The sequence below is a fragment of the Camelus ferus genome, chromosome 4, assembly GCF_009834535.1.
Source record: "Camelus ferus isolate YT-003-E chromosome 4, BCGSAC_Cfer_1.0, whole genome shotgun sequence".
NCBI lineage: Eukaryota > Metazoa > Chordata > Mammalia > Artiodactyla > Camelidae > Camelus > Camelus ferus.
The window spans coordinates 54,021,449-54,043,193 of record NC_045699.1 but is presented as its reverse complement, the minus strand read 5'-3'; the positions used below and the strand labels follow the sequence as shown (position 1 = coordinate 54,043,193).

Genomic DNA, 21,745 nt, shown 5'->3' with positions numbered 1-21,745 from the left:
TCTGAAAGTGTGCCTAACAGAAGATACTGTGGTCTCTTGTTTTATAACTTGGGCATTATGAATTGTTAAGAACTGCCATCTGAAACATGTGAACTAATTTGAACAAGTCAAGACCTCTGGTTACAAAATTCTGCATGATCGAATCCTTTTTGAACTGAGTTTATTTTCACGTTGTTTTCTTCCTCTGCGCTGATTCCAGCAGCGACATACGGACTGGAAAGTCTGTTCCTGCATCACTGTCTTAGAAAGTGCTTCGCCAGACTGAGTGATGGGGCAGCTAAGCTGTAGAAACCCTTTTTGGCTCTGGGAAGTGACTTATAATACAGACAGGAAAACTGACATGTGGTACCAACCTAACCAAGCCCCTGACTGTAGGCACAGACGGTCAAAAGATAAAGGAGGTACCTGGTTGAGAGTTTTCCACTGCCTTCGTGCTCAGTGTCCTTTTAGGGTGCTTATTACAAACACAGCTTCTTCCTGACAGCTAAAGCAAGGCAAGGTCCTGGTTTGGCTCCTGGATCAAGGGGAAAGAAAGAAAGGACATCATCAGAACGATTCGTAAAATTGTAGTATGGACTGTGTATTAGATAAGTGCTTTATCAGTGTTAATGTTCTCAGCAATCATTGTACTGTGGTTATGAAATGTCCTTGTTCTTGGGAAACACCTGCTAAAATATTTACAGGTAAAGGGGCATGATACCTACAACTTTCAAGTATACAGTAAAAAGTAAGGGGGCTGATGTATGTGCAGGAGAGAAAGAGAAAGATATGTGGCAAAATGGTAAGTTCAATCCAGGCCCCTGGGGATGGACAGGAGTTCTCTTTTTGTCTTGCAACTTTTCTATAAGCTCAAAAAAATTTTTTTTCAAGTATTAAAATGCAATTTCCTGGGTCCTTACTAAACCAGAATCTCTGTGGGTGGTACCCAAGAATCTGTATTTTAACAAGCTCCCCAGATGATTCTTAAGTACACCAAAATTTTATTTAATTCTCTGGTTAAAAAGCATCTCCTTTTAACCGCTGTCTTCTTCCTTTTTTTTTTTTTTTAGCAATTTAAATACTAAGTATACATTCTTACAGTTTGATCTGATCTTAATCTAGTGCTTGAGAAATGATAAATACCCATCCAGGTGCATGTAAGTTTCTTCTTTAGCAGAGAATGTCCCACTGACTTCAGAGGAGCGTAAGGAACACTTAGGCCCAGGCTTAGAACAGATTGGAGCTCGGAGCTGCCCCGTGGGAGGTGCAGCCAAGAACCAGAAAGCATTTGTTTTCCCATCAGTGTGCGGTCTAGTCTTGAGTGAGTGATGCGAGTGATTATTAAGGCCCTGATCTGCCCCCACCCAGCCAAGACTCCGTTAACCCTTAATGCAGCCCAGGTGCTGTGTTTACAGTGAAGAGGAAGAGGAAGCAATGTTGGTATTAGCAGCTAAACAAATAAAGCATTCATCTTAAGTACGTTAGATACTGGTATTTGGGAATCACACAACTTGAGTCATCTGTCTAGCATGACTGATTCTGTATGAGTGTTTGTTACTTTATCATGCTAGAGAGGGCCCTCTTCTGCTGGTCAGACACTTGTTGGAGCTCATAGCCACACAGACACACAAAAAAGAGAGAAGAGAGCTCGCCTGAGTTCACTAGGGAAATGGAGGGAACTGGGCCACAGAGAAGGCCTTCTCTATTCTGGGAGACTTAACTAAGCTGAACGTGGGTGATAAACGACAAAGGAGCGTCACTGTCCACATTTCCCTTTAGGAAGAGCGAGGAAAGCGGGAAGTCATGGTAGGGGGTGAAGTGTGTTCCTCTGGTGGCCACTAGGTGGTGGCATTGGCCTGGGTCAGCTTGATGAAGGTTCAGTTTGATTCACTCTAGCAGTTTACTCACAGATTAGGTGTTTATAAATCAGGACTGCTTTCTCCCCCTCTCCCCACCCCAACTTTTGCGCTTTTCAGTTAGAGGTCTAGTTCTTATTTTTAAAAACAAGAATATGAAATAACTTTAACACTTCCTTTTAAAATGCTCAAGTGGAGTTGGGTTTCTTTCCAGCGTTCTCTCGGGGTGAAGACTGCTCCTTTCCCTTCTTCCTGCCTGTGGTTCCTTGGCTTGTGAAAAAACAAAGGTCCCCCGATCAGGTGTGTAGACCCTTGGGAAATAAAGCATCCCTTGTTCCCTGTGTCAGGCTCTGGGACAGGTGACAGAAACGTGGTTACTCAACCCTGACCTTGGGAACTCGTGTCCCACGTGCCCAGAGCAATAGGTTCCTGCTTCTGGGTCTGCTGAGTTTGTAAGGTGTATCACATCTATAAAAGCTACGGGAACGTTTGTATATCCCTGTAAGTATTTGAAATCAGGATTGCCCTGCAAGATCCAGAATCTACAGTCGGTACCTGAAGGCCTTAGAGCTCATTAGCATTATTTTTTGTTTGGGGCACATTATGTTGAGACTGAGATTGTCTTTGCCAGTAATTTCTTTAACTCAGGTTCACTGCGGGAATTATAATTTATAATATTTCACAAGCCAATAGCCTACAGGATCATGTCTCTTAATAAGCCAATAAGGAAATAATATACTCTAAACCGGTGACAGATTAATTACACGATTGTACCAGGCAATGGGGAGATGAAAGAAAACATCCAAGTTTACTTGAGATGTACCTTTCTACAAGATGGTTCTAGATAGTGTCCTTCCGACTACAGCTGCCGGTTTAGGTCCCTTGCTGCTGGGGTACGTAGCTTACGGGCGACTGTGCACGGGTGTTGGCAGGCGAGGTCGGCTGCTCCCAAGGTTATTACTCCAGGAACCGTTCCGTGACTGGCACCGCTACCTTCGAGGGGTGGCCTCACCAAGGCAGAAACAGATGTCCCTTCTCTTCCTGAGACTGCTGCATGGTTTACCACCACTGCTGACCCTGGAGTAGGCTGGCCATGGCAGGAGCAAGTGTCCCAAGCCCTTTGGAGAGCATTTCAGATGAGCAGAGAGTAGACTTGTTCCGGCCCAACGCTCGAGTTTCTGGTCAGCCTCTTGGTGGTTAGCCCGTCACGAGATGGTCCTCTCCACTCCTGGTGCAAGAGTTGGATAAGCAAGTCCTAACGTCCAACTTCAAAGCCATTTCATCAAAACAGACTATTCAAAACAAGTTCAAAGCACAAATAACTTGGTCGGAAAACAAGCTTTCAAAGCTTGGATGTGAAATCATCAGTCAGTATACAACAGGTTGTTAACAAAATGCCAGGCAAGGGTCACACATTGTATAGGCACTCACACATGCTGACTGTAGGGCTCATAGTATGTACTGGGCCCCCACCGTGCACCAGGTGAGATGTTGCCTCATTCTATAATGGTTTGCAAGTATAATCTTTCATAAAAACTATAATCACAGTAGAAGTTCTGTTGTTATTGTGTGAAACATATTCTAAAGCCATAACTTTTTTTTTTAATGCAAAGAACCATCTTGGCTTCCATGTTGTCAAGTGCATCTGCTAAAGCTGAAATCGTCTGTGGTTGGAGAGGCCAACGTGTTCCTGGTTGGGTTGTGGCTTTGTTTGGAATTAAGAGGCTCATAAAGGAAGCCATAGAAACCCCGAGTTCCCCAATTGCTGTGGCACAGGAAACAGGGCTGTTAGTCAGCATCCATTGTCCTGACCGGATTGTTTAAGATATTATTTCAAGACAATCGGAAAACACCACATGGCTCAATTATGTGGTTATTCAACAGCAGGCTGCTCTTGTCAAGGTTTGCTTTGGGAATAATTGTGGGAAGAACATTTCTGTGACTTTCATGAAAGTCCGCATTGTAACGTTGTTAGGTCACAGCCCTTTATGCAACAACCACAGATCAGCGTGAGGGCAGAAAAAGCAGGTCTCTTCTGGGTTGCTGGTCTCCTTGAGTTTATCAGGAACTGGCTACCTGATTATGCTGGAAGCGCAGCACCATTAATCCTGGTTAAGTTAGTGAGCCCCATGGCACACATGCTGGCACCGGACACGCGGTGAGAGCAGTAGTGAAAACCAGCCCTACGATTGGCGTGTCTGCGCACGTGGCTTTCATTTGGAGGCTCCTGCTTGAAGTCACCTTTAGTTTTTTTTTCCATCCAGAGTCATGGTGTGATTTGCTCTCAGTTTTCGCCACCCTGAGGAACTGCCCAAGTCTTTCACACGAGGACCCTCAGCGCGTGGCTCAGATTTCGAAGAATCCATACAGTTGTCCCTCGGTGTCTGCAGGAGATTGGTTCCAGGACCTCCCCTCCCCCGACTTGGACACCAAAATCTGAGGATGCTTAAGTCCTTTATATACAGCGGCTTAGTATTTGCATATTCTGTACATGCTTTTGCATACGTTAAGTCATCTCTGGATTACTTATGATACCCAATGCAATGTCAGTGCTAAGTAAATAGCTGTAAATATGACATAAATGCTATGTAAATAGTTGCAGGCTCGTGGCAAATTCAAGTTTTGCTTTTTCCAACTTCCTGGACTTTTTTTTTTCCTGAATATTTTTGATCCGTGGTCGGTTCAGGATGCAGAACCCTTGGATCCGTAGGGTTGCCTGCATTCTAAGTCCAACCATCTGAAACACACCCTGAGGTTCCTTGAAAACCTGCTCCTCTAGCTGTTGCCGGCCTGGCCCTTTCTTGGAGGGCTTCCCAGAAGGAATGTCATTCTGCGCCACACCCCAGGGCAGCTGAATCACCACCTATGGGTGGGGCAGGGACAGGCGTATTTTCTGAAAGCTCCCCAGGTAGTTCTGGTGTGCACCTCCCACTAAGAGCCACACTTGTAATGGTTCCATTGTATCTTTAAAAAAATTTTTTTTATTATAACCCACCTGAAATTCTTAGACAAGGACTAACCAATAAATTTGACATTTAAAATTCAGTGCGGTTAAAGCATTACGGAACACATTTGTTGTCTTTTGATAACTTTCGGTATTACTCAGAAAATGCATCCCTGCTTCTGATGACATTTTCATTGGAAAGGGCAAGGTGGAGGTGGCGGGGTGGGTGGAATTTTGTAAGTGACAATAAGTTCCCTTCCACTGCCGGTCCCAGGAATCTTTTTTCTTAACATCAACATTCATCTGCAGAAGAATGGAGGTCTTGCTGGAGCTTCTTAAGGACCTGGAGGGACAAAGGGCGCCCTTCTGTCCTGGATGTATCTTCTACACGCTTTCTTCTCCCTTATGTTTTTGCTGCCTGCAAAACAAAAGCTGTGCTTTTGTGGTTCCTGGAGGCTCATTTCTCCCTAGTCCTCATCCTTCCCTTGCTACTGATTTCCAAATCCTGATCTCTGGCCCTGCCCTGACACTTCAGTGCTGCTTTTCTGGTTCTACGTGGTGCCCCTCACAGTGGCGCCTGGAGCAGCAGCCTCGCCGTCGCCCCAGTGTCTGAGACATGCAGGCTCTCGGGCCCTACTCAGCCCTGCTGGAATCCGAGCCTGCATCTTAACAAGATCCGCAAGCGATCTGTGTGCATGTTACCGTGTGAGGGCACTGCTGTATGGGGCATCCCCACTCGCATCCCAGCCTTTGTCCTGCCTGCTTCCACCAGTCCAGGTTTGTCTATCAGGTCGTGCTGTTTATTTCCAGACTATAGGTCTTAGCTTCATTTTTCATTTCCTTTATTGATTTAGTCACATGTTTATTGACTGCCTGTCACAGCTAGGTGTTGGGGATGCAGTGAGCAAAACCAGACCTGATTCCTGCCCTCGTGAAGCTCAGCTCCTAGTGGCAGAAGCAGATATTAAATACATCATCAGTTGTAAGTGTGAAGTTATGGTGAGCCCTGTAGAGAGCCTGTAACACAATTAAATGAGTAGTTAGGGATGCCAGGAAAGGCTTCCCTGAGGAAGTGATCCTCATTCTGAGCACTGAGGCCTGAGTAGGAATTAATCGGGTGAAGAGGAGCAGAGAGAGCTTTCCAGGCAGCAGGAATAGCATGTGCAAAGGCCTGGCTCATGATAGAAAGTTTGCAGAGAATTAATTTTTAGAAGAATATTAAACTGCTGTGAAGTCCTTCGTCTTATCTGCCCTTCCACTCAGCCTTGTCGGATTTACACCTCCATTCCTAAGCCGAGGAGCTGGCCTGGACCCTTGTGCCTCCCGCCTGCATGATGTGGCCATGTGCTCAGATGCATCCCTCTGTAATCTGTTAGTCTAACACTTCACAGTGGCACTCACTAGTAAAAACACTTTCCTTACTGTTCCCCGAATATACCAAGGTCAGATTTTAAACTGCTCTGTAATTCCCTCTTCATTCATGTATTTTTTTTAAGTAAACTTTAGTTGAAATACACATACCAAAAAAAAAAAAAACCCCACAAATCACAAGTGTAGAGCTTGATGAATTTTCACAAAGTGAGTATACTGGTGTTATTAGCACCCCAATCACAAGATGAGCATCCCAGAGGACCCCTGGTCACCCCTTCAGTCACTCCATGGAGCAGTGACTGCTGTCCTGTCTTCTGTTAGCATTGGTTATTTTCTGAGCTTTATGTGAATAGACTGATGCTGCAGGTAATCTGTTGAGTCTGGCTGCTTTTGCTCAGCACACTGGAGGAGTTCATGTTGTTTGTCACAGTGGTTCACCCACTTCCTTTGCTGTAGAGTTACACATGGTGTGACTGTCACCACAGCTTATCCACTCTGCTGACAGGCATTTGGGTCTTGTCCACTTTGGAGCCATTATGAAAATTCTTGTGCATGTCTTTTAGTGGATAAATGTGTACTTTTCTATTGGGAATGTGCCTAGGAGTGGAATTACTTCACAGAACATGCATGTGTTCAGCTCAAGCAGATACTGCCTAACAATTCTCCAAAGTAGTTGCACTGATTTTCTCAGGAGCAGGGCCCGAGGGTTCCAGCTGCTCCACACCTGGGCCAGTTGTTGGCTTTGTCAGATTTCATTGCAGCCATTCTGCTGAACGTGTGGTACCATTGCTTTGAGGTTTGAGTTTGTATTTGACATCTCGTGTTCCCGCTTCCTACCTAGTTGCTTATTTTTTCTCTTATTGATATGTAGGAGCTCTTCACATATTCTTTGTGGATGTATATTGCAAATACCCCTGTGGGTTGCCTTTTCTTTTAAACAGTCTTACTCAATAGCTGTTCTTAACTTAGTGTAGTCTGATTGATCAACAAATGGCTTCAGATCCTAAATCATTTTTATACCACATTTAGTTCCATATAAAACGTTAGGAGTAGAATACATAAATATATAAAATAGGAAAACATTAAAAATTGAAATCCTGGGGAATATAAATTAGAAGATTAGACCAGGGAGATCGTAAGACACACAAACAAGCCATATAATTCTATGAACGTGTTATAATTGACCAATAAATATGGCTTAAAGCTGCCTGGAAGTCAAAACTTAAGTGGAAACATGGTCTGTTATCTGGCTCTCATTTATCTGAGCTCTTTGGGCAGTTTTGTGAGGGGGCCAAGGCAGACAGGTGAGGGATGGATGGACTGTGAGGTCCATTCACGTAGAACTGGTAACTTGCACATTAGAGCTAACAGGTATATCTTCTGCTACAGGTTATTCGGCGATAGTTATGACCTCCCGGTTACGTGCGTTGGGTGGAAGAATTAATAACATACGCACCTCGGAGTTACCCAGAGAGAAGACACGGTCCGAAGTCGTCTGCAGCATCCGCTTCTTAGATGGCTTGGTACAGACCTTTAAAGTTAACGTAAGTTCTCCACGCTTAGTTTTTTCTGAATTAATGACCCTAAGAACTATTTTTCATCTCTTGGGTCAGAAAATGAAGAGAAATCATTTTCAAGCAAAAGCTCAAGATCTCAGGTCTTATATGTTGAGATTGAACAGGAAATACCCTTAAAACCTTTGTTCACGTTCTTGCCTCCACCTGGCGTGTCTCTCCCCCTCTTCTGTGTGACGTGAACAGATGTTACTGCTTCTGCGAAGTCTTTGACTTCCCTGAGCTGATTCTCCAGTAGTGGTGCCCTGTATGTGCTTTATTCGAGCCCATGTCACACTGCGTTAATAGTAGTTACAACGATCGGGTTATATGTCACTCTTTAAGCTGTGAGCTCCTGGGGAACAGAGTACTGTCGTTCCCCCTGTGCCCGGCACATGGCACACAGCCGGTGCTGGTTAGCTGTGCCCATGGTACGTGGGTGGGTCCTGTCTGGAGGGGGGTTTGCCTCCCAGATGGCAGGGCTTGGGGAGGGCTTGGCTTCTTCCCCCTCAAGCCTGTGGCAGAGGCGGGGCTGGGAACGAGGTCTCCAGTCCCACGTCAGCAGTAAGATGCTTGAAGAGTGGCCGTCGCTGCTGCCTCGCCCCACCCCACTCACCACCTGGGTGTTCGTGACCTTTGTCTGTCTCTCCCATCCTCTGGCCAGTCCTAAAGGGGTCCCCTCCAACCCTGGACTGGCTGCCAGCATCTGCCCCAGCCTGGAAAGTTCAGTGTGCGAGGGAAGATGTCAGAAAGAGCGGAGAGGGTACAGAAGAGTCAGGGGGTGATAGGCGACCACGGGAAGTTAAAGGGCAACAAAAACTGGCCCCTACTGGGGTCTCCCCGCAGCCCCTGAGTTCGCCTCCCGCTGACCCCAGGTCGCTCTGGATCTTGATGGCTGAGCAGGAAGAGAAGAGGGCAGTTTGCATGAAGTCACTGCATGGCAAGTCCCCTATTAAGATCCCAAAGGTTTACTCCAGTTGCTGTAAACTGACAGCTTAGTTTAGACCTGGCTTCTTTGTTAAAATGTACACCGTCTGTCTTGGAGCTCTTCCTCAGCTACTATCTCCTTCCTGACAAGAGCATGAGTATTTATTCAACAAATGTTTACTGAGCACCTATTGCGTGCCAGGCTTTGTTCTGGGTACAAAGAAGAAAGACAGCAGTGAACAAAACAGAGCAAAACCCCTGCCCTTTTAAAGCTTACATTCTTGAGGGAGGAAACAGACCATAAACAAATGCGGACTGTCAGGTGGTTGCCCATACATAGAAGAAAAGTCGGGGTGAGGAGGGTGGAGCATTCAGGGCAGGACAAGAGGTGGGGTTGTCACTTTGTAGAGGCAATTAGGGAAGACCTCACTCATAGAATGATGTTTTGGAGGTGACCTGAGGGAAGTAAGGTGAGGAACCATGTGGTTTGGTGGAGGAAGCACATTATTCCAGGTAGAAGAAACAGCAGAGCAAAGGCCCTGAGGCGGGGTCCCTTTACTGTGGTTGCACAACAGGCTGGAAGTGATACAGGAAAAACAGATGTGGGGCAAGAGGAGGGCCGTGTCCCAGGTCTCGGTTGAGCCCCAGGGACATGCCCCATCAAGTGTGGGTCCTTGGCTTCGTGCAGGAAGGAATTCAAGAGCGAGCCACAGTTGAGTAAAGATAGATTTATTTAGAGAAATACGTACTACACAGCGTGTAGGCTGCTTCAGAAAATGAGAGAAAGGCCATGAGGTGTGTGGGTTGGGTGCTCAGGTGGAAGTAAAAGTAGATACAGACACTCCAGGGAGAAAGTGCAGGCTGTCTCTGAAGAGGAAAGGAGAGGAAAGGTAGCCATGAGACGCTGTGTTGCCAGTTTTTATGGGCTGGGTAGCGGGAGGACCATTCCAGCTGCCCTGGGGAAGGGGCTGGGATTCCCAGGAATTGGGCCACCACCCACTCCTTGACTTTTTATGGTTAGCCTTCAGACTGTCATGGCGCCTGTGTTATTTATGTTATTGATCGTGCTAATATGTTACAATGAGCGTATAATGACGCTCAAGGTCTACTGAAAGTCAAGTCTCCCACCATCTTGAGCCTCAAGGCCTACTGGGAGTTGAATCTGCCACCATTTTGGTGTTAATTGCTGTGTCATTCCTTGAATGGCTGTGCCCTGCCCACTTCCCTCCTGTTTCAGAAGGGTTTGGGCTAGAATTGGGGGGAGGGGGGGAGCAGGACGTGAGGTCAGAGAGATAACAGGTGCAGGGTTTTGGGGGTTTTTTTTCCTAACAGCCATTTCAAAAGATTTTCTTTAATATCGTAAAATATTTTCCTGGACAAGAGAGCTAGCAAACACACGGGCACCAGTGTGCTTTTTTACAAGATTATCCCCTACGCCCACATCAAAGTGGACCTGAGAGTGGAGAAATGAATACAGCAGATGGTACAGAGAGAAAAACACCGATAACAAGGATGGAATATAATAATGTGCTTGGCTATTTTCCTGTGTCACGACAAAACAAAACATTTTGGTGCATGCAAGTAGTTGATTTTTCCTCTTTTCCATTTAAATATGGAGGAAAAAAAATTTTTCTATAATGTGTGTGTGTGTGTATGTTTTTACCTTTTTAACATAACTTTTTTTCTTATTGGGAGGTTGTCGGTGGGGGGGGTGCATAGAAACTTGTAGGTCATTCTGAGGGCGCCGGCTCTATTCTGAGTGAGGCAGAGAGCAGTGGTGGGTTTGGGCAGAGTCCTAACGTGGTCTGACTCAGGAATCACTCTGGACGCTCTGTTAGTATTAGACTTGGCTGGGGGGGTGGGGGGAGACCATTAGTCTATGGGAGAGACAATGACAGTTGGACAGGGTGGGAATGTGGCTAAGAGTAAACCAAGTCGGGAAATATTTTGAAGGTGGAATTGGTGGGATTTGCTGATAGATAGGATTTGGGATGCGAAAGAGGCCCCAAGGTGACCCCAAGGTTTTTGGCCTGAGCACCAGGCAAGAGGGAGATGCAGTTTATGGAAAAGGAAAAGGCTGGGATGGGAGCAGGCTTAGGGGCAGAAACAGCTGGTTCTGTTTTGGACATACTGATTTGGGGGATGCCTGCACTCTACGTAGAAATGGCCTTAGGTATGCAAATGAGGAGCTTGGGGGAAGGGTCTAGGCTGAGACACCTGTGGGTGTTACCCAGGTAGAGACGGTATTTCAGGACCACCTGAGGAGGGAGTAGACAGAAGATACGAACAAGATTCGAGGTTTGGTGTTTAAAGGTTGGAGAGAGGAGGAACAAGCAGGACCATCGAGGGAGGTAAGAGGAGACCAGGCGGGAGTGAGGATCCCATGTAAGGATGTGTTTTAAGGAGGAGGAATGGCGAGCCCTGTGAACTGAACGAGGAAGGTGTCTACCCAGAGTGATGGTCACGTGAAGCCCCAGAGGAGCCTGGCATTCTGGTTGCCCAGTCGTCCTTGGTGATGAAGGTCCTCCTCAGTGATGAAGGCCGTCGTCCTCAGTGATAAAGGTCATCATCGTCGTCGGTGCTGCCTCTGCCGCTCCCCACGCTTCCAGCAGCCTGGTCAAGGCTGACTCACCCTGAACTTGAACTTGAGGGCCAGGTTGCAGCCTAGAATCTCCATCACTTTGTCTGTTTCTGCTCGTAGGGCTCATTTGCACCGTCTCGTTCAGGTTCTTCAGCCCAGACTGTCTTATGACCCGGGTGGGCGTCCTCCGGGAAGCTGACCTGGCAACAGCTGTTCTTAGCTCAGCCCAGAGAGCAAGCCAGTCACGGGGAGTGACCCGGGGTAGCCAAGACAACCTCTTGGGATGGGGGCCAGGCTCGGAGGCCTGTTTTTAGTACAAATGTATCCATACTGTATTATATTATATTTTAATTCCTTCTGAGAACTGGGTGAGCCATGGCAATACTGGAATGGCTGAGTTATGCGCTCCACAGGGGAGAGATGCAGGTGGGAACATGCAGGCTCTGGCTTCAAACAGACCATCCACTGATTGATGGCACAAGGCATGGAGCCTCCAGGAGCCTCTGCTCATGAGCTCAGGCGATGGTGTTAATGGCCGTGTGACATTGCTGTAAGACTGGAGGTCATATATAGAAACTGCACAGAATGTCGTGGCTGATCCTCGTAGATGCCCAGTAGGTTATAGTTATTAATAAAACATATTAAACATAATATAAAATCATACAGACAATTTCAACAAGCGTAGCAGACGGCTCTTTGCATCATGAGCTATCTCATAATTTGCGGGGAGACTATCTCATAATTAGGAGTACGTGGACCAGGTCATCTTTTCCACGCTGTCCTGATTCCCTCGTGATGGAAGGTGACCTGGGAAGCCAGAGGAAGCAGCAGGTGCCAAGGCCCTCGCTCCAGCAGGAAAGGGGGACGTGTTCAGGATGTAGGCGTGTCTCCTGTTCCCACACTTTAGACCAGATAATATGACTGTGCCTGGGAAGTGGCTGCCGGAGGGGGCCTGGCAGTTATCTAACTCTCCCTATCCTGGTCACCGTGACCTGTTTTCAGGTACACCGTCTGCTCTCAGGCACTCAAAAAAGCTACCTTGGCTTGTTCTATACATGGTCTATTTCTGACTCATATTGCCCTTAAGTTAAATGGCTTGGTTCAAAGGATTCTGGAGAAGTCAGCCTGTTAAGGTAGAATTTGCGATTTCCCACCCCTGTGCCTTCCTGCTGGGCCAGCTGCTTGAAATGCCTTTTCTTAGCTCCTGCGCCTGGAAGAAAGGCCGGGCACTCAGCCCTGTCCCCATCCCAGCCCCAGGTCAGGGGCTGCTTTCCCTTGTCCCCAGTGGACTGGCTCGTTTGTGTCAGCCTCTCACGTGTTCCCTGTACCCTGAGTGCCCTGTTATGGTCGCTGCTCCCCTGGCCGGCCTCTCTGGGAGGGCAGGACAGGGACACTTGTTACAGCTCTGTCTCCACACCCAGCACGACGCCTGCTCCATGAATACTGAGTCATGAAGGTGGCTGAGTCCTGCTCTGGACATGAAGGGTGGTTGAATGTCCCTGCCAGCTTCTCACTTCAGATGACGGGGAGAAGGGAGGCAGATAATCCTCCAGCGGGTCCCCTGCCAGGTCACTTGGAGGGTGTTTTGAATGGCGTCTGAGTATTCTTAGCCGTCTTCCTTCATGCTGTTAGTAGAGTTTTCTTCCCAGTGTAGGCTTTCATGGCTCCCAAGGAGCCAACACAGACCGACATGGGATTAGCATTTTGCAGTAGATAATCCGTGAGTAGGTCACGGAGAGCTGTCTGTCATCAGGATATCTGAGTTATCCACTTTAGACATTGTCACTTGGGAACCTCAGCTCAGGGGCAGGAAGAAATCTTAGAAAATTAAATTAACCTCATTGTCTTAAATCATATTTACATAGTTTATCTTCGCCCCATTACCATATGTACCATGTAGCTTCTTACCTTGAAATTTATTAAAGGCTTTCTTCTTGTAGGAATAGGTATGTGCATAAAATCTCTGCATGTTTTAAGACTTTTTTGCCTGCAATAAAGACTTATAAACACCAGTTCTTAATTCATCTTAAAATTTTGCCCACTCGACATCCTTTTTCCTAGAAACAAGATACCGGTCAAGTTCTCCTGGATATGGCGTACAATCACTTGGGTGTGACCGAGAAGGAGTATTTTGGTTTGCAGCACGGTGATGACTCAGTGGACTCTCCTGTGAGTACCCTCCCTTGAAGACGTGCCGGGCTCCTGCAAGGTTTGGTTTTATATCTTATGTTTTCTCGCCCAACAGAGATGGCTTGAAGCAAGCAAACCCATCAGGAAGCAGTTAAAAGGTGGGTGTGACCTTCCCGTCTCTAGGTGTTAATGTACCGCGGCCCATTTCTCTCCTCCCGCCCTCAGTGTACCGTAGCAGCTGGTACCTGGATTCCAGGTGGTCCGGGAGACGTGAGTAATCTGACTTCTCCCTGTCTGACTTCTGAGTTAGCAGAGATGCTTCCAGATCAGTCCCCAAGCAAGGGTCCTCAGCCAGCTGTGGCCAAGAAAGAGAAAGGGGAGAGAAGGCAGCTGAGAGCCAAGAAGGCCTCAGTTCTTTTTACAGGAAAGAAAGGGGAAGAAGCATGGCCTTGTTTATTAGCCTAGTGTGAGAGCCAGGATGGGAGAGAGACACACACACCTGCCTAGTGCAGAGCTCCATTCTCTGGAAGCTAAGGCATAGGTAGGTAATGTCACAAATAGACACGTGAGTGTATCCCAGTGCTGCAGGTTAACTCCCAGTTAGGTGGGCTTTCGAACCACACCTCACCTCCACCCTCCACCTGGTTTTCCAGCATCACACTCTGTTCCCCTTTATGCACCTTATGCCCCAAATCTGGCTGAATGTAGGGCCACACATATGCCTCTGTGCCTTCCCTCGGTCTGTTCCCTCTGTTGGGGATGCTTTTCCCTCCCACTTCCCTGTAGCCAAATCTTGCCATTCGTCAAAGCCCCTCGGATCCCATTTCTCTAATAGAAGCCCTGACTCCCTCTCCCCTCCCTTGCATTCGTCACTGTCTGCTTTGAGCCTTAGAGCACTCTGTCCTTCACCTCATAGTTAGTTGTCTTTATCTTCCTTGCAAACCTGCGAGCTCTTTGAAGTCAGAGCCCCTGTCGCGTCCTCTCTGCATCCCTCTTGGTGGCTCCATACAGGAGGTGGCCAGGGGATGGTTGAGGGGTGAAGGCAGGTGGATCTGTACGTACGAGTGCGCACACCCGTGATGCCACATTCCCCACCTGCCCCTCCCCGAGGTGGGAAGGAGTGGAGATGGAGTAGAGACGGGAGACCTGGCTCTGATCCCATAGCTTCCCTCACTGGAGCCAGGGCCTCGGTGCTGTTTCCCCCGTGAGTGGTGTCCTTAGCATTCAGAAGTACCTCAGGGTGCCACAGAGCCGCCTACCTGCCCCCGTTTGAGTTCACACCCAGGCGTGGACAGGTGTTGTCATTCTTCCCCTCACTAACTCACTCTTTCAGCAGACATGTCCCAAGCTCGCACTCTGGCACGGCACCGGGCTACACTCGGGGAATCAGATCCAAATCAGATTTGGACCCTGCCCTCAAGGAGCTCACAGCCAAGTGTGGGGACATAGACAAGGGGAAAGACAGTCCTGGGATAGTCCTGAGCACATGACAGGATGCTCTGAGTGACAGAGGAGGACAAGAAAGGTGAGAGGCATGCCAGGGCCACAGAAATGACAACTTAGAGCAGGGGAGGGAAGGGGAGCCGAAAGGGCATCCCAAGGCAGTCCGAGGACTTAACTATCCCCTGATGGAGAGGTAGTCAGCCTGCAACCAGAGTTAGAGAACCACCACTGGTACCCAGGCCTCTGGACAGAGGTGCATATATAGGTGCGCACACACTATTAGAATCTTTGATTCAGGCCGGAGGCAAAGACGGAAGGTACCACTGAGAAGCGGGGTGGGCAGAGCTCAGAGTGAACTAAGGTAGAGATGAGTGAGGGGAGCAGGGTGGAGAAGGCTTGAGTTTCAGAGAGCAGGAAGGTGCTGAGCATGGGCTAGAAAGGGCCAGTGAATATTTCCTGAGTAATGGAGAGGAGTGAAATTGACATGAAGAAGAGCATGGGGTCTTGGTAGCACAATCTGATCTCCTGTTGCCACATCCAGTGAGGGGAGTGGGCTCATTCTGTCCTTACACATGAGTTGACTCTTGGTGTTGTTGCAGAAAGCCATACTTGCGTGTATTAGCTGTGTGATGTTTGCTAGTCTGTTAGTCATTTTTAGAATTCACTTTGCATTAAAAGTACGAATTATTTTCCAGGATAAAAATAATTTTGAAATGTGGCACTGCACAACCAAAAAAACTCAGTGCTAAAGTCCTGGTGTTGTCATCGGCTGTGTGTCCTAGGACAAGTCACTTACATCACTGAGACTGTTGGCTTATCTGTTAAACAGTGCGATTGACAGCACCCTAGCCTACTCCCAGTCACAGCGATGTTTAAATTCAAGAATGTGCATGAAAATATTTGAAAAGTATGAAATCATTATATATGTGAGAGATTATTTCTTTGTGAGTTTTGCATAGCCTGACTTGACGATTTAAAAAATTCCTAATGCAAATAATGGAGTGCATTGTTTGAACACATGTTTAACCCTAAGTTAAACATGTAATAGGAAGTAGATAATACCTCATTCTATGCTGATGTTGCAAAAATATCTTATTTCTCATAGTCTTGGAGATTTCTGAATTAATTTAATTAACTTATGCACTCCTTTTTTGAAATTAGTCCTTTTACTGATGGAAAAAGCTGTGGTCTAGTGAAAAATGCATCACTTTTGGGAGAGTAGCCACTTACATACATTGACTTTTTTAAAGGGAAAATTTAATTTGTTTTTGAAAAATGTTGTAGGAGGTTTCCCCTGTACCCTGCATTTTCGAGTAAGATTTTTTATACCTGATCCCAACACACTGCAGCAAGAACAAACCAGGTAATAACTTTTTTTTTAAGTTTTCTATTTAATATATAAAAATGAGTAACCACTAAAAATGTACTCTTCATTTTATCACTGTGGCCAAATACTTCATTTGGGTGTAGCTGCACCAACAATTAAAGATCCCAGGAAGAGGGGGGGAGGTGGGTGCACATGTTGAAATTGTAATCGGCGAATCAGTTTTCAGGCTTGGGCCTGCTACTCTCCCTTCCGGGCTTGGCGCTGTTCCCGGCACACTCCCATCCACCGCCTCCCACCCGCCCCACCGTCCATCCGGCCTCTCCAGCCCGTTGAGCACCTGTGTTCAGAGAATGGAGTTCTTTTCTGCTCATGCAGGCAGGGAGTTTGTGAAACAGTCATCTACTGATCACACGGCACAGTGTCCCTGAAGGGCTAGGGTTGAGCTGAACTGAGAACTTTGTATGAGATCCCCAGTCGGTAGGAGCTGAACAGAGAGCGGGCTGGGCCGGCTCCCGGCCTCTTGAGAATCACGAGTTGGTGATGCAGGCGGTCTGTGAAGCAGATAAGGGAGCAAGCACTGCCATCCCTGTTTACCCCTCCGGGCCTGGCCTGGGTCCTGGCCCCTCTGGTGTCCCAGCACGTGGATTTTATGGGTGGGGACCTGTGTTTGGACAGAGGGGCAGGCACAGGAAAGTTGTTGCCGTTCCAACATGGACTCGGTTTTTTTCCTTTTTGTTTTTAAAGGGTAATCACATCACATTGTAATTTTTAGTATGTTTAAAGGCCAAATATCAGTCTGTTACTGTTTTGTCTTCTTTGTAGACCTCTTCCCTGTGATTTGACTTGTGTTTACCATTAAGTTAAATTTTAAGCCTGCATTAGATGTCCCGCAGGAGTCATTGGGTAACCATGGGGAGTACACGTGGTCCTTGGAGTTTTCCCCATCACAGCTCCTTACGCTGGTGGACTCGGGTAGTGTAGGGAGGCTCAACCCAGCAGGTCGGTTCATAAGCCAGTGGACGCAAAGTGGTGACATGATCTATGAGAATATGTTTGAAATGACCCTACCAGAATTTCCCCAGGCTATCACTGAGTATCAGATTCAAGATTATTCAAGAGATGCTTTAAAAAAAGGGATACTTTAAAAAAAATGTATATATATATATATATAGTTTTAATTAGTGGGGCTGTTTTTATCACAACCACACAGAACATATTTTGCTTTATAATGCATTACACAGATGTGTGTGTGTGTGTGTGTGTGTGTGTATATATATATATATATATATACACACATATATAAGTTGCTGAAGCAGACAGTTCATAAAACAATACTAAGCACAAAGCACTCTTAAGTTTTCTGTTTCCTTCTTCTAAATGCCAGTTGTGGCTCATTAAATTGATTTTACTACCAACAGAAGGGTTCCTACCCCAAGTGTGAACTGCGCTGCCTAAACTAGTGATTGTCACCCGTCGCCCCATCTCCTCCCTGAGATGCTGAGATCCCCAGCGTACCTGAGCGAAGGGGTCGCTGGCGCCAGCCTAATGCAGGAGCCCCTCTCCAGTGCCCCGTGGTCGTTGGGCTCCACTTCCGTACCCCACAGGAAGGAATCTTCCTCTGAGCCTTCCTGTCATTTGAGGGACAGCTGAGGAAATACAGGGAGTTCAGGATGGAGCGAAGCCTCGGAGAAATGAAGGCTGCTTTTCAGATCTTCAAAGTGCTGTCATGGGAAAGGGAGAATTAGATGTGCTTGTTGGTAGAATTACAGCCGGTGGGTGGAGGCTACCGAGAGGCAGATTTGACTCAATAGGAGTAGCAGACTAGGTTTTGTTCCTACCTAAGTCCCAGGCAAAATTCACTTTGTCTGGCTCCCTCCTTAAAGTCACTGGTTCTGGACTGACTCCCGACCCCATCACCCACCTCCCATCTTAAGATGGGTGGTACCCTGAGTGTGGAGCAGATTGTAGTTGTCACCTCCTGGAATGTGGGCACCCGATTTCCCTTAAGACAGCCGGAGCCATGGCAACACCCACCCCTGTGCTGGTCCAGAGCTGGGGAACAGCCAGGCCTGCAGATCTTCTTCCTAGGCGGGGCCAGGCTTCCACCATTAATTCAAGAAAATATTAATTTTGTTTTGTTTCTACTTAAAGAGTTTTACTTGTATTCCTGGCACACAGTATCTTTTTTTTTAATTGAGGTAGAGTTTATGTACATATTACGCATAATGTCTTTTTGAGGCCCCAGCTCTGTAGCCAATTCAAACGTTAAGTTCCCCTTTAAAGAAATTTAGCTCTCAAGGATCAAAGAAGGAGTAGAGAGGTAGTATTTGTTGTTTTATGTTTGTTTGCTGAGGATCTAGGCAGGGAGGCATTCGTCGCTCTCTTTCTGAAGTTGAGGTCATGGATGGGGTTATACTGCAGGAATGTTGACTACATTTCTGAGGTCAGGCACACCGAGCATCTCTCCTTAACGACTTCCTTTATTCTAGTTGCTAAATGTCTCCTTGACCGCGAGCCTCCACGTCTGCTGTTTCTGATAAATGTAGACTATTCTAAACAGACTGGTAAGCACTGGCGGTCTCAAGGCTCCTTCCAGGTTCCTTGGAGGTCTCCTGAGTTTGGGCATCATTCCACTGTTGACCTCTTTGTGTATGATGTCCTGGGAGTGACTCAGAAACGTTGCTGACTATGTGACAAGGTAGCGTTTGCTGAGTGGCGGTCACAGTCTCCTTTACGTCCCGAGGAAGACATACTGATCAGCTGGGCTCGTCAGGGAGCGTCCAGATTTACCGCTGGATTGTCTATAATTCTCTCCCTGCTCTTCTTTCTCTCAGTAGCATTACAGGATGAGAGAACACTTAATTCCGGCCAAATGTCAGCTTGGATAAACATAGAAGCAGACTAGGAAGGACTGAGTGTGTTCTCCTAGGTGGGAAAGATAGAGATTCCAACATGGAATAAGCATGAGTCAGCAAATACACGTCCCCCGGTGTTCAGCACGTCAAGAGTAGTTGGCGATAATTGTAGTCAAAGTAATATCAGAGTTAGGAGATTGATCCTAAACTTTTTAGTCTTTAGATGCCTGAGAAATTGGTAGCATAGTCAGATTTTTTTTCGCAGCAGGAGTGTCCAGGTTAAAGTAAGACATAACTGACCCCATAAAACCTATCTGAGCATCTGTGTCCTCATCAGTAAAAACCAGAAATAGTGGTACCCACCGCACAGAGTTACTGTGAGGTTGAAATGACCTGAGAAGTGATGAAGTACCACACACAGCCCAGAACTGTGCAAACAGGGGATTGTAACCCCCTGTGAAGCATTCACATCTCAAAACACAGGTGCCTCGACCTTTAAACATGGAAATTAGAAGGAATAATGAGATTGATTTGTCTAAACTGCCAAAATTCTCTCTCTCCTGCCCCTGAACACTTCTGCTGCATCTGTGTTATATTTCAAGAAGTTTCCCTTTTGTCATCTTGGCCAGACGCTGGAATGTCTATCCCATGTGAATCCGGGTTTTAAAAAAGTGGGAGCCAGCAGCCAAGTGTCACATGGATGCCGGGTCCCTAAATATAACGCTCTCTGGGGCCCTTCCCAACCTGCACAGCGCTGTTGGTGCTTTCTGATCCCTGCGCCCTGGATGGAGGGTCCTGTGACTTACCAGGAACTTACCAAGTTCTGCCCACAAATCAAGTCCCGGGTTTTGAAGCGACGTGGCTGGGAGCTCACAGCCAGGCGCAGAATTCAGCTTGGAGGCCTGGCCGCCCGTGGTGGACTGAGGTTGATGCTTTTGCTCGGGCCCCCACAGTTCCTGGGGCACAGGAAAAAGCCCAGCTGGGTGTTTGCAGCCCAGCCAAGGAGGCGTCTTCATAGACCCTCCTCCTCTCAGGAACTTCACACAGAGGGAACGTGGGTGCACAAATGCCGTGTTGAGAACAGCAGCCCCTTGGTGTGCGGGGGCCGCCTGTGGGTCCCAGTGCTCTCGGATGCCCCGAGTTTGAGTGGGAAAGTCCAGGGGGGTCGTGCTCACGGGCAGCGGCACCAGCCGATCGGACATCAGTGGGCTGCTCTCTGCCTGGCCATCCATCCCTAGGACAGGCGTGTGCTGGTGGGAGGCCGCCTAGAAATCGCCCCCACCCATCAGCAGCCACACCAGCCACTGTTCCTGAATGGGGCCGCTTTGCAGTGTGCAAAACCAAGTGTCACGTCTGACATTTTAGACAGAGATGTGTGTTTTGTTTTTCAAATGTGCAGGTCTTGTTCTTGACTCATCCCTTTTTTTGTTTGTTTGTTTATTTCAATTTGAGTATTATGAATTAATGAAAACAATTATTTCCTAGGCATTTGTATTTCTTACAACTGAAGATGGATATTTGTGAAGGAAGGTAATGAGAATTTTGCGTTCTTCTTTTCCTGTCAGTTGCCCCAGACTACTCAAATTCCTGGTTTTAATCTAATGAGCTTGCATTTCTGGTAACAGTATTCAATGTAAACAACGAATGGATGTTGAAAGCAGCATCCTGCGTGACATTTTGCCTGGGACATCTGTTTCTAGCCCGGTCTTGATTTAGAGAAGCTGAGGATTTGATAAAGGTCACTTTTAGTTGTTCTAGTTTTATTACAAAAGGTACAGTTCTCTTTTCTGGTAAAGACCTGAGAAACTTTAAAGGGAGGGAGGGAGAGACCCAGAATGTAAAAAAGAGTTTTGTCCAGGGAAGGCAAGTCAGGCCTGATTTAGGTCCCCTCTGAGCCCCGTGGTACCTAGAGGAGATGCCTGTTTTCTCTGGGAGACTTTGCTTGAAGCAGGAGCATCTGCCCACGGTTCAGCACGTCTTGTGCATCAGGACCGTCTCTGTGGCTGCAGAGTGTCTGAGCAGCTCAGGGAGGGAGGGCAAATTCCAGGTCAGAGGTCCCTGAGCCACCTCCTCTAGATCCGGAGTTTTCTTTGACTTGTGGGAGACACTGCAGCTGGTAAACGGGTGGGAACAGCCACACCTTGCTCCTACTCTTCCCTCCTCTTTCCTTTTACTGAGGAGCGTCTCAGAAGCCTCCACTGTGCTTCTGCGAGGGAGCTTGTGGTCTGGCTGGGGAGATGAGACAGGAACCCATGAAGCAGTTGGGACCAGCAGGGGCAGCAGAAGCCCCAGCAACAGGGACCCCAGCCTAGATTTCACTGAAGCCCGTCTTGGTGGGAAAGTACACGCTGATGTTTGCTCTCCCCATGGGCTCTCTTGAGTCTCCAGATGAATAAGATGGCGAGAACCCCTAATCGTATCTCCAGACGTGGGGAGAGCATTGAGAAGTTCCAGCCAGAGCACGTGGTTACCTGAGGAAAGATGGGGGCCCCTCAGATAGGGAAGGCTGCCCTCATGTGCATGTGCAGCTTCAGGACCAACCCGCAGCACAGCAGACCAGAAAGGGAAGCCTGGGGAGACAAGCAGATTAGTCAGAGAGGTGGCGGGGGGCGGGGGGTGGGGTGACATATCTTGGGAACTTCATGGGCTGCCATGGAAACTGCAGGCTTTTTCCACTTCCCACAGGGTTGCTGGGAAGAATGTTTTTAAAATCTGTGTCCCCCCCACCCCCACCCTGCAAGCCCTCACTCTGCTGCTTCTCTTCAGCCCTTTCCCCAAG

At 47.5% G+C, this 21,745-nt stretch overlaps 1 protein-coding gene across 1 annotated transcript in view; it reads left to right on the top strand.

The window, feature by feature from the left end:
• PTPN3 (protein tyrosine phosphatase non-receptor type 3) overlaps positions 1-21,745 on the top strand; it is a 131,191-nt gene that overhangs the window by 56,067 nt on the left and 53,379 nt on the right. The window contains 5 exon segments of the mRNA XM_006180789.3: positions 7,540-7,694; positions 13,273-13,380; positions 13,457-13,499; positions 16,069-16,147; positions 20,452-20,496. Coding sequence (XP_006180851.2) covers positions 7,540-7,694; positions 13,273-13,380; positions 13,457-13,499; positions 16,069-16,147; positions 20,452-20,496 — 430 coding nt within the window.